The 18540-nt window shown below is 42.6% G+C and overlaps 1 protein-coding gene across 1 annotated transcript; it reads left to right on the top strand.

The window, feature by feature from the left end:
- The first annotated feature begins 693 nt into the window (after positions 1 to 693).
- MSL1 (MSL complex subunit 1) lies at positions 694 to 14841 on the top strand. Its single transcript, XM_083147246.1, has 8 exons — positions 694 to 1488; positions 3535 to 3764; positions 4502 to 4884; positions 7734 to 7798; positions 8290 to 8357; positions 8884 to 9008; positions 12522 to 12594; positions 12686 to 14841. The coding sequence occupies exons 1-8, from the start codon at positions 1030 to 1032 to the stop codon at positions 12774 to 12776; spliced, it is 1494 nt and encodes a 497-aa protein (XP_083003372.1). The 5' UTR covers positions 694 to 1029; the 3' UTR covers positions 12777 to 14841.
- Positions 14842 to 18540: the final 3699 nt, after the last annotated feature.

Genomic DNA, 18540 nt, shown 5'->3' on the forward strand with positions numbered 1-18540 from the left:
TCATAGTGTATATCTGAGCACAGACACCACATCCCCCTTCATTCAACACATGCAGCAGGGTACAACAGCAGACCACTTGGCGAGTGTGTGTGGGGGGGCTTTACTCACACATTGCTGGGACAGATGCAAGGCCGATAAAACAAACTGGGTAGTAACAAAAGGAACATAGAGGTAGGAGGGACCTGCTCTCCTACCTCTACCTCTGCATATGGTGTATCGTATACGATAGGGGGGGGGGGGGTGATCTCAGGTGAGATGTGGGGGCACCTATAGACAAATTAATAGGGAATACACATTCAAACAGATCTTGTGGCCAATTAACATAGATAAGCACCTTATTTTACTATTATGTCTAGGTTATGATTGTAGTATAAATGTGTGGTGTCAACATAACAGCCACAATGTCAAACCGAAGTATAGTCAGAATAACAGGTGTGTAAATATATGCCATATCATCACAGAGACCATATACACTTCCACCATGTGAGTGCAGAGTTTTATATGTTTTATGTCGTTTAGGATTTTTGGTGCTGATCAGTCTCTTCACACGCACACAACACACTCACTCACTCTCTCTCTCTCTCAGTCACTCACTCAGACTGTCCGCCATGTATACTAACTGTTGCACACTGACTTCACCCCCTGCCTTCCTCAGTCTACACAGGGTGGTGCTGGTTCCAATCTCTACGCCCAATAACAAGCGCAGCACACCCTCCCAGGCTGTACACAGCACTGTATACAGCAGCATGATGATGATGATATGTAGGTAGTACATGACATATGCGGCCGGAGTGCTCAGCTCTCGCCCACTGTGTGCATGCAGCAGCGCCGCCGCTGCCGCGGCTATGAGCAGCTCTCCCGACTCTCTCTCCTGTACATACCCACCTGTGGCCAGCCGCCCTCCCCCCGCAGCAGCCGCCATCTTGTACTGATTCCTCCTCCTCGGTTCCCTGTTCACTGCGCCCCGGGGGCCTCGGCCTCCTCCCCTCACTCGAGGCTGCAGGAGGATGCCGGGCCCGAGGAGGAGTCATGAGTATGAAAGGCAGTGTGTGCCGCCCGAGGCACGAAGACCCCTTGCCGGGGGAAGAGCTTCAGGAAAGCTCGGGGCTTGCGGGCCGGAGTAGGCCGCAGCCTGACAGTTGGGCTGGAGAGCAAGGGAAGGGTCAGGCCGGGCTCAGCGATCCCTGCGGCAAGCTTGGCTCTGAAGCGGGGGCCCTGGCGGATAAGGGGGCCGGGGGAGCTGCCGGGGCGGCGGTGACCGGGGCCGGGGCAGCTACCACGGCGGCCACGGGGCAAGGCCAGGCCCCGGCCTCGAGCTCAACGTCCCCGGCCGGTCCGCGTTGGAGACCGCCGCTGAGAGGGGGCGCCGGTCCCGGGGCCTGCCTCAAACAGATCGTCCTCCTGCAGTTGGACCTGATCGAGCAGCAGCAGCATCGTATACAGGAGCGGGAGCGGCAGATCGGGGAGCTCCGGGCGGAGAAGGACACGGTAAGAAAACGGCTGCCGTCGGGACGGTGCAGCTGACCGGGGGAGAGGGGAAATTGAGAGCGGGGACTCGGCCTGTGAGTGGCTGTGATATGTCATCCATGTAATGTCCCCACTGAGCGCTGTATAGTGTGCACTGTTACACCAGCAGCACACGGACTGACTGTAGTGTGTACATACATGTACATGTGTGTGTGTGTGTACCTGTAGTCAGCAGCACACGTCAAAGTTCAATGAGCCGCAGTGTGCACACTAGCTACTGCCGATACACACATATCCAAGACACACATTACTGTATATATCACACTGCAGATCGGTCAGGTCTTTAGCATTTGTGTGGAGTAAATGCTCATTGTTACTCCCTGCCTGTGTGCAGTGTGTGGGGGTATTGCTAGGGATCTGCATGTGGCTCCCAGTGTTCACTGTTGTATTATATAACAATGTGTACATGTCTTGTGGATTTATTAAAACTGCTGTAGGAAATCTTTGAAGGGTTGCTATTACTATAAATAAACGTGATCTAGCATCATGACATAAAGTTTTCTGGTAGACCTACATTTTCCTAAGGGACGGGCAGTACTGCTAAATCCAATGCATCTTGTGGCTAGACTGGGGGTAGGAGGTTGTGGGGGGTTGGAAGAGAAGGGATCTTGTAGTGGAGAGAGGGAAAGGATGCTTGCGAGGGGGGAGAGGAGACATGGAGTGGATGTTTGAGCTTGCATGCTGTAATGCTAGAGAATCTGCCTTGCATAGGAAGGAACCATGCAAGCTGAGGTAATGCCACCTCCCTCACCATTTCTCTCCCACCCCCCTTTTCCCCCTCTCATTGCCCTCCCCCTTTTTTCTTTACAAACCCCCTCCGCTCTATACACATTCATGAGACTCACACAAGACCATCATGGCGTTGGAGGGGGGGTGGCGGTTTAAATGGGCTGCCATGGCAACGGAAAGGAGGATGGGATACCATGGATTTAAGGTTTGGTGGAATCAGAGGAGTCTCTGGATTATTATTATTATTGTTATTTTTCCCCTTTAACTCGCAATATGCACAACAAGAAGTGGGTTGCATTAGCAGTAATGGTTAATAGAATCCGCAAGTCTGCTGCATCTTGTTTCTATATTTTTACATGTATATACATAAGTGAATTGTCTGCCCCTTTAACCCCTTCACTGCTATAGGAGCTTGGGGATCTCCTAGCATTTCAATCTGTTTAGGCCCCTTTGACTGTACATTGAATCGTTAACACTTCTATGGCCAAATATCTGCATGGACCCTGAATGCAGTCTGAGAAATGTTTAAGCTTTTGCAGTGAGGTTTTATTTTATTTTGGCTTCCTCTATACTGCATATCGCAAATGGACAATCTATCCTGTGTTTACATATTTTGTTGTTGTTTTATTCAAATTGATTTTACAACCATTTGTGTTTTTATATTGCTCTCCAGTTCATGGGCAAATGTGTCTTCCTTAGCATGTCCTCTGGTTGTTATAGGTGTCTGTCTTAACACACACTCTCACTAAATGATTTGGTGCAATGCAGACTATATATGGCTGCTCTGTGAATGTCTCTGCTTTCTCTTCCTTCTCTCTGATCATCTCTTCTTTACACCTAATTTACCTCCAATCAAACCTCTAAGACACCTTAATACACCCCCCTTCCTACTCGTATTTCTGCTCATGTATCTGCCCAACTTGATCCATACCTTAAGCTATCTAAGCTCGGAAGCAGACCCCTCCATGTTCGGAATCTCTTGTGCTACTTGACTCCACTCAGTCCTTTTTTTCTTGACTAAGGATAGGGCCTTTAAGTAGCAGTCTCTTTTCTACACTTATGTGCAATACCTGTAACTACTGCTCTGCTGCTATATTGTAGTCTGTAAATGGAAGGGATCAAGGTAATGAAACATGCTAGTTTGTTTGTATGTGTAATATATTATATATTCAAACACACACATTTTGTGTTCTACATAAAAATTGTGTGAATTTGTTTTCATTTTGTTCTATCCCTATTGTAAAACTTACCGATAATTGTTCCAATTGTCCTCCTCAGCTCCTGGCCCGCATTGAGCGGATGGAAAGACGTATGCAATTGGTCAGAAAGGACAGTGAGAAGGACAAACAGCGCACGTCTCAAAGCCGTGAGTCGGCAGTCGACATGCCAGAGGCTCCCCTTCCAGAGAGTGCAGGGGGTGGGGAGTTTCCCCCAGAGGCCTCCCCTCGGCTTTCAGGCCTTACCCCAAAACCCTTCTCCTATGGCCGAAATGCAAAAGGTCACAAAAGGTGTGTTGCGTAATAATTGCACCCTGGGCACGGGTGCATTTTGTGTTAATAATTGAAAGCATAATAAAAAAAATCTCCATAAAGGTAAATGGGCTCCTGCCTTAGTACCCTTATGATAACATGAGGACCCTCCCTCACACATTTGTGGTTTTAAGAATATTTCAAGGAGGTGGGATTATATATGTGGCTAGTATTTAAGTTTACTGCAGTTTGTTCAGTTAATTGAGATTTAAAGTTGAGTAAATTGTGTGTTGAGCCTCAGCTAGTTTGAACAAATCAACATATACTGTGAATATTGTACATGTCTGGTGGCCAACGAAACATGCTAAGCTACAGTGGTGGGGGGAATAGATTGCTCCCCATTCACATAGTTGCAAGGTGAGGGATGTTAGTATAACATTTCAGTTGTATTTTTTTGAGATTGTGGGAGGAAACCGGAGCACCTGGAGTAAACCAACGCAAGCACAGGGAATACAAAAAAAAAACCTCTGCACAGTTAAGGCCATGGTGAGATTCAAACCCATGACTTCGGTGCTTTGAGGCAGTAATTCTAACAATTATACCATCCATACTGCCCATTAAATGACTTACCATATACATTATCCATTCGTATGGGCTAAGAACCTGAAATATGAGTGAGTCCATTAGCAAGGGAAAAAATGTCTTTTGTGTGTTGGATTTTTGCAAGCACTACATACAGTGTCAAAGAAAGTAACTCTTTACTTTCCACCATCTAGGAAATCTGCTTTTGGCAGCGCAGAACACAGGACCCCTGTGAAGAGATTGTCTAACCTCTCAAAGATAAAGGGCAAGATGTCTCGGTTGCCGACAGAAACACAGGATATGGAGCCTGGGGGCTCGATGTCCGAGATGGGCTGTCAGCGAGAGCTGCGCAGCAAAGAGACTCCTGAGCACTCGCAATCTCCAATAGATGCTCACCTGAGGTCTGCATGGGGCACCTCTGCAACAGCCTCATCAATAAAGGACAGTGACCTAAACCCTGGCGAAGTAGATTCTCTACCCTACCTCGCCACCACGGACATGTATCTAAGCCGGTGGCATCAGCCACCTCCTTCCCCGCTGAGGGAACCCTCCCCCAAGAAAGAAGAGTGTGTGGCAAGTAAGAGGCCATTCTTTCCCTAAGTACACTGGGGTGGAGAAATTGTTCCTGTTTTTCTAATATCCCATGGTACAGAGAACTTGAATATTTTAGGGGCTATATTAACCATTTCTTGGAAGAGTCACCCTGTTATGCTTTCAACTTTCATATGTTTAATTGCACAAGATAAAAGTTGAATAAAAGTTATATAATTTTTTATTGGCTAACAAATGCTGTTTACCCCCAATATGTTCACGTCTGGTGACCTTTTTTTATTTATTTTTATTTTAAATATTCGTATAAGGAGAACTCTAATTTCCCCTCAACCCTTACACAGATAAAAATGCAGGAGTCCCTCCAACTTGTACAATACTCCTCACGGTTTGTCTCCTCATGCTGCTTGGTTTATCCTGGAATCAGGATAATATTCAGAGTTGGCCAGACTGGATTTCTATTTTGAATCTCAAATGACCACATAATGTCCAATCCCCTAAATCTGTTTGTACTAAAATCCCAGGCCCCTGAGTACTTGTATTTGCCAAAACCTTTGTGAATGGGTCTGGCTCTGTGTAACCAACCAACTGAATTATTTTTCACTAGTCGCAGATATTTTTGTGTGTCAGTCATTTGAGACCCAATATGGGTCAGTCCTATTGATCCCCCTCCCCCAGCTAAGAAAACATGGGATGAGCAGGGCACCAGTGATAAGTTTCCTATAAATGGCAACGTTATCGATAGTTAGCATCTTTAGATGGGAGGGACAACTTGTTTGAGAGAATGGGGGTGGCAAAAGGTGAAAGTTTATTGGAGACTAGAGTTCTCCTTTTAAGAGGAGTGATTGTTAAGAACTTGTTCGTGATCTGAATCCTAAAATAAACCACTCCAAGCTTGTACAATTTAGTATGTAGATTAGTCTGTATTTAATTTGATATTTATCTTACATTTTACCCAGTTTTGTAGGTTTTTCTACAACCTTTTTGTCAAACATCACATCTTAGTTTTTTTTTTATTAAATAATAGAATAAAATAAAAATCATTTTAGGTTAGAAGAGGGAGTATTACAAGCATCTGCTTTTTACCCTTTATTTAGTTATCTCAAAAGTTATGTCAGTTAGCTTTTAATATCTTAGTTTATAATTCATAATATCTTTACAATGTACTAGTAGGTATAGTGGGTATGTACTAGTAGGTATTTTTACATCAACATCGTTAATTTTTTTTTTTTTTTTTTTTTGGATCTACCATCTAAAGCTGCCTTATATATTGTTAACATTATCTATTGTACTGCAGCTTGGATTATTTTTTTTTATTATTATTGTGTCTATTTTACTTTGATTGACCAGCTCCAGTCCCGTAGTACAGGGGTATGAACTGCATGGTAAAAAAAAGGTACTTGTTTAGTTTCACGGCGGCAGCGACTCAGTCGCAGCAGCGTCTGTGTCCCCTTGCGGGGCTCGCTTCACTTGCCCACGCTACGGGCTCGGTGGCTCGCTACGTTCGTAATGCTATCTAAAATCAACTCCATGCCAACGTGGATAGTGGGGGTATGAACCAATTCACGTTGGCATGGACTTTATTTCAAATAGTTTTCCAAGCGCCGGACCCAGAAGTAGCGGGTGGCCATGCTGCCGCCGTGAAACTAAACGAGTAGCAAAAAAATATATATATATTAATTTGTCGCTAGCACTCCTCTGCTTACCTATACAGTCTGTGGTAGTGTGATTGTGCAGATCAATAATCTACAAGCATGGAGTTTGCAGCTTCCTATTGGTCTACTTGCTCACGCTTATATAATAGTGTGTTAGGATGGTGAACAGCAGCATTTTTTTTTTTGAGCTAGGTCATGAAAATGAAGGATCCCCCAAGAATAGTTTCAGCAAGAAGCTTCTGGATTTCCACAGAAGGGAAGGAGCAGTTCAGTTAAAATGGAATAAATAACTGATTACTGCTTTAATATATGTGCAAGCTTCAGCTGCTCATTCCCCTTTGAAAACATTACAGGATTAAACACTAGAAATGTTAACCCAGACCTGTATATAGTGTTACCCTTTTTGGGGGGAATGCAGCTTCTTGACTCAAATTAAGGGTGTCTGTCAAATTGGGTGCTAAATGTTTAACTTAAAATTCAGTATACCTGATGTATGGGAACTTTAGGTTTACTGTTATTTCTTCCAATGTCTGGAAAGAGCCATCACATGAACTTGACAGTGATTGGTCTGTTTTGTAAAGGGGTTGGTGGCTGCATATTAGAATTTCTTGTTTCAAGGTACCACGGGTAACTTACTCTGTGTAGGCACCATTATTCATTACACTACAGCCTGAAGTTACTTGGGACCAATGCTTGTGAATATGTATCATTTTGTACCTTATTGGTGTCCTAATTTCTGGTGTAATGGGAGGCTGTCGTTTTTATGAATCTTGGTGCACACTGCAGAATGCTTTGTTTCTCCGTGTGTACACAGCATTCTTATTCTCTGGTGTCATCTATGCTCTTCGGTTAGATGTTTAAATGTAGAAGTAAGTTCTTGTGGATAAAATAAATAGAATAATTGGTAAATAAGTCATTCAACATTTTACAATTCATCTGTTATACCTTTTTTTTCTGTATGTAACATTCTAGAAACATGTGATTTAAAATAATTGATCAAGTATAATTTACTTTTAAAGTTATTGTTAGAATTCTAAAAAGGGAAACCACTATACCTAGTGCATTGCAGTTATGTTGTAAGAGGAATGTAGTCATCTTAATGTTGCAAGTCAGTTGCTTCATGAAGAGTGATGAACTCTGAACTTAGTCCTTTTTTGAGCCACATAGTGTTTTAAAAATGTTAATCTTGTATATATTTATATACTTTCTCTCTTTTTTCTAGTTCCTTCATGGAGAGAACATCCTATAGAGCCTTTGCAGGACTTGAGTGCATCAGATGTACCAGAGGTAAGACTTTCATAACATAGGGGCATAATTAAAGAACCCTTTCATGTACCAAATAGCAAATCCTCCAGAAGTGAGGGGCTGAGTGTTCTGTGAGCACGAGGTACAGAACATAGGGCCTTATTCTAGTTCACTCTTTCTGACCTCATTTATAAAGTCTGCTAGCTTGGTATTTTCCCTTTCCCATTTTTATATTGTAGAATTCGCTAAAGTTTAAACTTGGTCACCTATGAACTACTATGTTGGATAGGAGCAATCAGGTGCCACAGTCATTATTGTTTTTAGTTAATATTTTATATTATTAACCCTGCCTTCCTCCTATCAGATTGTGGCTCATCTCACTAACTATGGAGCCCTGAGTGAAGTGATAGGAAGGGTTGGTTTAACTAGGTGTGCAAGTTGTTGTGACTATGTGTTAATACAGCTTAAAGATGATAACTGGTAGCTGTTATGTTCCTGATCTGTTTTGTGCCCATATCTTGTTGTCTTTCCAGAATTTGGACGATGCAGTGTTTGCTAAAAGACATGCCAAGTTAGAGCTAGATGAAAAGCGAAGAAAAAGGTGATTGTAATAGACCTGATTTGTATGTGTGTGCATGTTTTTTTTGTATATGGTCGTTAGGCCGACCATGCATCAAGGTCAACATGTCTGAATGTCAACATGGGGTTAGCTTGACAGTCATTAGGTCGACATGTGCTGACAGGCGGTATTTTATTTCCTACCATCCACTAGGGAGTGGAAGGAGAATAAAATAGTGTGCCAAGTGTAGCGAGGCACCGAGCCCAAAACATGGTGAGCGCAGCGAACCATGTGAGGGGGACGTGGTGTACTTTTTTGTATCCATGTCGACGTTTGGGACAAAAACAGGTAAAAACTCCCATGTTAAGCTAGCCCATGTTGACCTAACCCCAATGTCAACCTTGAGACATGTCAACCTTGATGCATGTCGACCTATAGTGGTTGACCCAATGCATGTCAACGTTTGTGCTGTTGACCCTATGACCCATACCCGTGTGTTTATACACTTATGTGCCCCAAGGGACAGCAAGCAGGCGCCCATTCATTCATATATATTCACTTTCTATAGGTGGGACATACAACGGATCCGTGAGCAGAGGATATTACAGCGACTGCAGCTGAGGATGTACAAAAAGAAAGGGAATCAGGAGAGTGAGCCGGAGGTCACCTCTTTCTTTCCAGAACCCGACGATGGTAAATTGGTGTTTAGATTATCTGACTGTAATCTAATGGTGTGTACACACGGACTATCGATTTTTGACTATAAATCCCACCTAGTTTGGCCTCGTGATCCCGATCTATGGCATCGCAATCAAAAGTAGAAATAAACTGTGCAGCACAGTCCATCTCTACTGTCTTAAAATGAGGGCCATGCTGTTTAATGCCCCTGTGCTGTCCCTCCCTGCCAGCACCCCACTGGTCACTGATATCAAATCGATATCAGAAGGATACTTATATTAGATAAAGGCCACATAATGACTTCCAAAATTGTTTACTGTCTTTACAATATACAATGTGAAGGTAGCAATTTCGTGCAGGGAGCAATTATTAATTATAAGGCCATCTGCAGTCTGCAGTAGTGATGCCATTTTGGAAGAAAGCTCATTCATTCACTGGGGATAAGTAACGTCACTCACATCTCCAGACAGTCACAGGTTTGGAGTGAACTTAGAGATTGCATTCTATGTTTGGTTGGATGCTTGGATATCCCTATCCATGATGGAGCTGGCAGCTTTTAAACTTCCTGCACCGACTGGTTCCACTTCCGAACAGCTACAACTTCCTCTTCAGGGTGCCCCACAGCAATCTAACCCATGACAATCTCTTGCAGAACCTGCATGGGTGCAGTGCTTGTCCCAGTTGGTGCAGAGTTTGGGCTAAGTTTCCAGTTCCCTGCAATAAACCTTAGGTTCCGGATTCATGCGCAATAGCCCTAGGTGAGAGGCTTTGGTCTTTACACAGACTGAAGTCAGAGGATTCCTCAGAGGACAAAGCTTGGTCCCGGGTGCCTCAACCTCGAGACATACTTGAGACAGGATGATCACATGACCCATGTCAGAGTAGAGAACCTTATCCAGGTGGTTCGATCAGTCTTACAAATTAGTCTGCATTAGAAGTGACTCCATTTAAAAGGAAGAAGGATCCATCAGTTTTTTTTATGACCGGCCATGTCCCATTTGGTCTCTTCCAAGGTGGCGGGAGCCTTCTGCAGTCGCCTATTTCTGGCTGGAGACTCCTGGGTGTCAGGAATTGTATCCAGAGGACACTCCCTCACCTTTCAGGAACATACACCAGTGCAGTTTTCAACCAGGCAACATCAGTAAGGTTACTTATCTTCAATCATCCATCAGTTTTCTTCTAAAAGCACAAGTGATTACTCCAGTCATGCCTAAATTTCTTCTTGGTGAAAATGCCAGGCGGTCTCATACTCTACCTTTTTGGAAACAAATCTGTTTCTCCGAGTTCCGGGGTTCTGGACGGAGTTGCTTCAGTCTATCAAGCAGGTTGTGGAGCCGGGAGATTTCATGGCCTCCTTAGACATTTACGATGCCTACTTGCATACCCATACTGGAAAACATCAACGTTTTCTATGCAGTGCAAAAAAGGTACTTTTTGTTTTGGGCTTTGCCTTTCAGTTGCTCCAGGGCACCAAGAGTTTTTACAAAGGTCATAGCAGTGAGGACAGCCCATCTCAGTCTTCAAGGGGTCCACCTCCTACCACACCAAAACAACTTCCTTCTTATGGTTTGGTAACCAAACTATCTTAGCCTGACTTTGTGTTAGGGTTGGCACAAGTCCAACCTGACTGTCCTAGAACATGCTTCATCTAGGGGCACTCTTGGACTCACGGCTCATGGAGTCTTTATCTCCAGAGACAAGCTAAGGATCTTTAGTTTGTAATCCGAATCTTCCTTATGCAGCGCACAGTCTTGATCCAATTTTTTCATGAGATTTCTGGGAACATTGGTGTTGTGTTTTAGCATGGTGAAATTTTGAATTCCAGACCATCGCAACTCTAGCTTCTATGGCAATAAAATGAATCGCCCCTACAACTCAAATCACAGTGGATCTTTCTGTCCAGGGAAGTCCTCTCCCCCTCCCCACGGCCTACGTGTCTACCACAATTATAGAAATTTGGATTTTTATAGGTAAGACAAAAATATGGTGGACAGACCTACGCAGAGGATCATAATAGCAGCTTATAAAATAGTAAACTTGAACTCTTGCATGAGAGTGTGCAAACTGTCAGTCCAAAAAATTCTTAGGCAAAAGAGAAAATATGAAAATTTCTTCTAGCCAAGGTAACATAGGGGTAGATAATAAAATGGTCAATTGCAGGCTAAAGGGAGAGTAAGGAGAAAATACAATTTTAAAAAGATAAGGTACTAGGAAAGGGTGAGTTTGGCCCCACTAGACCCATATGACACCAAGTTTGAAAATGTAATAGCAAAGTGTTGCTGGAAAGATGTCAGGAAAACGCCAGAGGGACATTAAAATGTGCGATTTGTGGTTCCCAGGTGTTTAAGAATCCATGCAAAATACTAGAAATGTGTTTATATAGAATGCATATGCCACAGTATGGCTAAAATCTCCAATATATGAGAGATGCTACTAGCTGACGTTGCCACCAATAGTATGGGGTGTATTCAATGCTTTTTGTGAGCTGTGACAGTGAGCAGTGCTGCCTGCTCGCTGTCACAGCTCGCAGCGTCAGTATTCACCTGACACACAGTTTACACCTCGCTTTGTTTTTGGAGCGAGGGGTAAACTGCGTAGGCGGACGCTAAAACAGCGAGGCTCACGGCTAAATGCAGCAGGCTCTCATTTGCCACGAGCCTAGCTGTTTGGGGGAATCCTCTCTGACAGCGAGGATTTCCCCGGTACATTGAATAGGGTAAGCGGCCGGCATATAGGTTAAATGGTGAGGATCGCTTGTTTTCGGCGATCCCCGCAGTTTAACCCCCTCGCCAGCCACATTTAATACATCCCTATGTGTCTAATCAGTTTATGTTGATGGTGAGTGACTTATTAGGTGGAAAGAGAAAGTATTTGGAGTTTAGAGTCATACTCTGAAGTGCTTGGGCTATTACAAAATGTCGCAATGGCATTATAGTGTTTCCCTTTGAAACCCATCAACATAAGACCCTAAACACAAATAGAAAAATGCTGTTTCCGTTTCTATCAATTCTGGATTTATTTAAATATGCTGGATTCGCCATATATACATTCCTTTTAATCTTCCATCACCGTTTTTAGTGTTCCCGCTGCACCGTGATTGATTTTTACAGGGCAAAACGCACCCTGCCCCTCTAGCAGCACCCCGCTAAAAGAGCCTGCCTCCGACCCCGCCGGTGTGACCGGGGAAGGCCATCGCCGCCATACATGGTGATGCCTGGCGCTTCCCTGGCAGTGCGGAGACTTCTGAGGGGCCTGGCCTGCCCCCTTTAGTGGCGGCACGGGCATGCCCCTTTTGTGACGTTGTCAGCCCAAGACTGCCCACAGCGGTGACGTCGGTGGGCCCAGTCCACCCCCCCTTACGCGGCCCCCATGCAGCAGCGCCCGGCCCGCCACGGTTCCTAGAAGGAACACTACATTTTCTGTATCATTGTTTGTGGAAAAAATAAATTGACTAGCTAATATATTTTACATAGACTTGTTAAAACGTATTCTTTCAAGCTGTTTCAATCTCCATTACTGTTCCCACAGTGGATTCTGTTATGATCACTCCCTACCTCCCTGTTGTGGCATTTGGACGACCATTGCCCAAAATAACACCACAGTAAGTACACCTTAAATACAATTAACTTTAATCTCCCACTTACCCAATTTATTTTCTCTTTCCTCATATTATCTTCCTTCCATCCCTGTAGGAATTTTGAGCTCCCCTGGCTTGATGAACGGAGTCGATGCCGCATTGAAATGCAGAAAAAGCAGACTCCACACAGGACACCCCGTAAATAGGCTGGGAACCCTTGTCTTGTGACGTTTAAATATTGAATTATATGCACTGCAAGTTGATGTATACAAAGTAACCTCGTGTGGCCTGCAATTTGTTTCACACCCCGCTGGCTATGAAAGTGCAGTCACAGGATCGCCCTATTTAATGGTGTGTTGTTAGACCAAGTTAACTGAACTAAACCTCTTAAATAACTTCTGGAGAAGAAATATTGTGAATTTATTTTTTTACATAAACTTCAACGCTTATTTGCATTGTCTCTCCTGCCTGGTCCCCTTCCTGGGGAGTCCTGTTCCTCATGCCCTTTTCCCATCGCGGTGTCTTGCTTACCTAACTTAGCACTTCCTTATACTTGTTAAGAACCTTTATTTTGCAGCTGTAACATTGCAATACCCAAACATAAGATCACTATTGAAACATGAATAAGTATTTGGTAGTGTTGAGACACAAAACTGGAAAACCCTTAAAACACCTATCCTTCTTTTTTAATTATTATTTTAGGTGAATCTGAATTTGGATGAATAAAAATTGGGCATTCCTATGATATTATGAAAGGCTTTCATATTCCTAACATTGTTTCCTCTAGATGTTCCATGCAAAATACCCAGGGCTTTCTCTAGCCTGCATAGCGCCCACCTAAAAATAGCTCAAGCAGGCACCACCTCTCCCCTTTAATATGAGCTGCTGCTTCTAGCTCATAAACTTCCTGTTATGTCTTCTACAGCTCTAATGTTTCACTAAACTGATGGTTTCTTGCCCAAACCAATCCATTCTGCCCTGTGCTGTGAACAAGCATGCGGACGGCCTCATGACTGTGGTTGCCATAGTTTCTGCAACAGTCAGACTTTTTTTATGTCCATATAACTATATCCTCTTTTCTGCTACAGTTGGTAGCACTTACTAGTATATTTGGATTGCCCAAAGTAAAAGTTTTTGTTTTACCATTTTTTTCCAATTTCAAATCAAATTGATACTCCTATCATAAATTGTTACTGCTGCCTTTTTTTTTTGTTTTCTTTGCTCCTTGCTTAACTGCTCTATATGTTTGTTATTACTTTTGCGGGATGGTTCCACCTACACGTGATCCTGACATATCTGTTCCTACTGTTCTGTACATAACTTGTACAGTAAATAAGCAAAACATCTCCCATCACATCCTAATTTTACTCATTGTGAACTTCCTTCATTGCCCTCTCTAGCAACTCCCCCTTATCATGTCAGCTGCTTTACAATGTCTTTTTAATTGTCAACAGCAGTTCACATTTTGTGTACCTATTGCTTTCATATATAGGAAGCAGTCATTTTGTGTGCCTAATAATTTTCACAGGATTGCTGTCTGTCAAACCAAAATACACTGACTTCTTGAAGTGTAAGGCACAATGTTCTTCCTGTCTTTATTGATGTCACATTTTCTAGTATATAAACAGATTACAAAATGGCTGCTTCCACAGTTTTGTAGGTGAGGGCTGAAATCTAGAGAATAGTAAGTAATGGTAGCTACAATTCTAACTCTTCTTATGGTCCACGAGAGAAAGAGAGTGCACATTCATCGTCTTCACCCAAGTTGGCATCTTCATCATGGAAGACAAGTTGTCTAAAACAGCCCTTAAGTTCATCGAAAGTGACAATCCTGATAGCCTCGTCTATAAGACAGCAGCAGTGTTAACAAACATTTCAGCACTGTAAGAGAAATTCCACATACCCATTCCATGCCGGAGGGGCCTGCATTGCATTGTTCTACAGACAACGGGGTCACATCTGAACGACACGTCCTCACAGTGAAAACCAGTTTACATTGTCGCAACCTATTCATCTTTCTCACAGTTCAAGTTCTGTTTTTTTTTTCTAATGTGTAAAATTTGTTTCATTGTAAATATTTTAAAACAAGTAATGTTGCGGGAGAAATTTTTGTCCTTTTTTTTTTCTTTGTAAATAGGAGCTTGGGAAGATTTAATTTTAAAGGGTTTTTTCCCCCCAGTTTAAATTACAATAGTGTTTATGGAAGTTCTATGGGAATGTTTTGGGCACTGAAAAACTTTTTTTCTTTGAACAATAAAACTGGAAAAATTATTTTGGGGCATGTATCGTTTGGCAACTTTTTCCATTTTTATATTATGTGTGTTTTATTTTGTATAGTAATGTACTGTACCAATTTCGATCTGCTTTGCTCATGAGACATGACTTTTTCCATGTCCATTACCTATTTGCAATGCTCTTGATACTGACTGAGATTAGAATCTCCACAACTATTTGGACAAGTCTCACCAATGGATGTTTTACTAGGGTAACAGCACATCTAGTTAGTGAATGCAGATGTGCAAACTCTTAAATTTAGGAATTGTGACTTTATTCTATAACATACATGGGCACTTGGAGAGTGATAAAGCGGAACGATACTTATATGTTAGTTGGGCGCCCACTATAGTTGGTACGCTCATACCCCCACTATCCATGTCGGCTTGGAGTTGATTTTATATAGTGTGGCGAGCCACCGAGCCAGAAGCGTAGCGAGCCCTGCGAGGGGACGCATAAAACTAAGCAAATAGCTTAGTGGGCGCCCAACTAACATATAAGTACCAGTGGAACAAATAAGCTAACAGCCAATGAGCTCCTGACCTTTTATATACACTAACAAGGAAGGTAGGAGCTGATTGGCTGCCACTATTTCGCTTGCGAAGGCTTAGTACACACTAGATGATCTATTAAACAACATGTAGGCTTGCAGCCATTTGAACGATATTTTTGTGCATATAGCCTAGTGCTGGGGTAGCCAACTCCAGTCATTGAGAGCTATCAACAGTTATTGTTTTACAGATCTTCTCACAGAATCACAAGTGAAATAATTAGTTCCACCTGTGGATCTTTTAAAATGTGTTAGTGAGTAATGAGTGCAGCTGTGCAGCAGCTAGGTTGTCTGGAAACCGTGAACTGTTGGTAGCTCTCGAGGACTGGAGTTGGCTACCACTGGCCTAGCGTGTATGCACTATATTAATGATGCGCAATCCCGCAAGTTGTTAGCGATGTCCTCCATCATCTGTACAGGCAGGAAAGTGGAGCATACCACTAGCGCAGCATGGGCCCTCTCCCACACACCCCCACCACCACACTGTTGCTTGTCACACTCGCCATTGTCAAGTGGCTATGCACTTTCTTATGGTGACTACCCTGCATGTTCCCATCCCTGCCGATTTTTACATAGATGTATGTGTACCCAGCTTTACTCTAAGTCCGTTTTACAAACCGTGCGGATGGAATTCAAGGTATTAATTGCTATTACCTTTTGAAACCTATTGGTCGAAGCTTAACAAGAAAATAAATTATAGCTCCAAATGGCGCGACAGAGTATGATTAGCACTAATATGAAAGGCTGGTGAATAACAGTATAAATCCAAAATTATACTTCCATTCTCATAAGTTCCATCGTATTGTAATACCAATGATGATCATCTGATGATGCTCCCAGATATGCAAGACAAGAAAGGGCTTATAATAGTGAAGCCAGTTTTTAATACATATCAGACAAAAGACAAAAACATATATAAGGTGAAAAGCTAATCTGGTTTAACAAGCTGGAAAAGGGCCAATTACCAATGATTGTATCAGAACTGGTTGTTAAGCAATTTGTGCGCTTATTGTATCAATAGTCACCAGAGCCGATTCCCGGGTGTCATGTCCGTGACCACTGTAACAAGGTAAAAGGTCCTCCTTTGTCCGGATAAGTACGCCACAAACGTTCCGCGGAAGAAGCACTAAACTATGAAACACGTGTCCTAACTTCTATAGCGCCAGTTAGGGGCTGGGGGCAAAGGGGCAGATAGAAATGTATTATCTATAACATGTAATATTTAGCCAGACCAATGAGCGGATCTGTGTATGTCTAGTTCTCCTACAGGGCACACCTTTACTGTACAAACGGAGTGGTATTTATCAAATATAGGGAGACAGTTCACCATCCAAAATTGAGGCGGAATCTCCCCTACAATACCTCTCATATATAATACCACCAGGTGGCAGTACAACCATAAGGAGTTACTAGAATATGAAGTCCAGTAATAGAAGTATCTGTACAACTAGTGTTTCCATTGTATTTCTGGGCATATTGCCCAAAAAAAAAATTGTATCTAATAATTTATACATTGTATTTTACAAGTTGATACTTCTCAAAGAATCATAAAGAGAGCTCTGATTGAATGATCTTCTGGATGCTAAAGGTGTATTTGATATTCCTTGGCTTACATCAAATAAGCCCACACAGGCAAATTAACTCTCTACATTGACGGCCAATAAAATCAATATAAATCAAGTTATGTACACCGGTGGCATCTAACAAATCTACCACCAATACACAGTGTATAAAATAATAAAACATATACATAAAAAAAAAAAGTGGCAACCTGTGTATGACTCTTCCCGACATCTTAGGCGAATTGTGTAACATAACACTTAATAAGCCAATACAGGTCGAATGTGTAATAGGCTTCATGGTGTATAAAAGCCAAAACAGGCCAAAACAAGCCACAGGTGTATATAAGCCAATATAGGCTATTCCCATAAAAATAAAGGGTGCAATATGTAAAGGGTGTATACTAAGCCAATACCCAGCTCAGTTCTTACTATACTTAATACGCTGAATACAGGCAAATTGCGTATTAAAGGTTGATCTGACCACGCACAAATACAATTGTATGATACATCCAGTCATAACAACTGGTCACGCGAACACTAAATTAAGGTGTCTTCTTAGGACCCCATACAATTACTCTGCTTCATACGTGCTAACAAAGCCAATACAGGTACAAACCATCTATTATTGTTAAGCACGTACTCAAGAATACTTTCTCCGCCAGAGTCTGGCTACGACACAATTCCAGTGCACGATAAGCACTACCCCACCCAGCCCCAACTATCTATATATTTAAAATCTATTTCACTCATACTTTCTAGACTTTGTTCACCCCATGGTGTAAATGTATGTTGTAAGTCCTAAAAAATTTTTTAACCTCTTTCGATTTCGCAATTTTTTGGTCGTGTATCCCATACCCCTCAAACAAATAAAGATTATAGAGGGTACCCCACTTTTAAAGAATTTACTTATGTAATGGACATATAACAAATAAGTTCTATCAACCTTGGAGTGCATCCGTACAACTAGCCTTCCTCTTCTTCCTTCTTGTTTTGGTTATCACCAGACAATACCCTTTACCAGAAGTTCCCAAACGCAGTCATCAGTGCACCCCAATGGTCCTGGTTTTACAAATATTCATGCTTTCTCCCAGTTATTTTTATTAGCCCCTCAGTCAATTTAATTTAACCACCTTTACTAAGCCATGTACTGTATATACTTACAACCTGGACAGTTGGGGTGCCTTGAGGCAAAAAGGGCCGATTTCTGTTTTTGCTGGTGGGTGCTCAAGACAAAAATGAAGGGGTGTGGCCACAAAATAATCTCAATTTATATTACGCAGCACAGTTGTCTCCAATATTCAAATTATGGCAGCAGAGTGCCCCTTTTTACACATTATGGCACAATGTGACAATACACACATTATGAAATGCATTGAAAGTAATCAATGCCACCAAAAGCCTGTCTCTCCCCCAGCACTGTATGTCTCCCAGTCTGTCTCTCCTATCACTGTATGTGTCTCAGCCCAGCGTGTCTATCCCCATCACTTTTTGTATCTCAGGCTCAGCCTGTCCCCCTCCCCAGCACTTTCTGACCTCACTTACATGAGCCTTATAGAGTGGAACTAAGAAGAACCTATAAGGCTG

Source organism: Crinia signifera, chromosome 6 (assembly GCF_055691185.1).
Source record: "Crinia signifera chromosome 6, ASM5569118v1, whole genome shotgun sequence".
Lineage (NCBI taxonomy): Eukaryota > Metazoa > Chordata > Amphibia > Anura > Myobatrachidae > Crinia > Crinia signifera.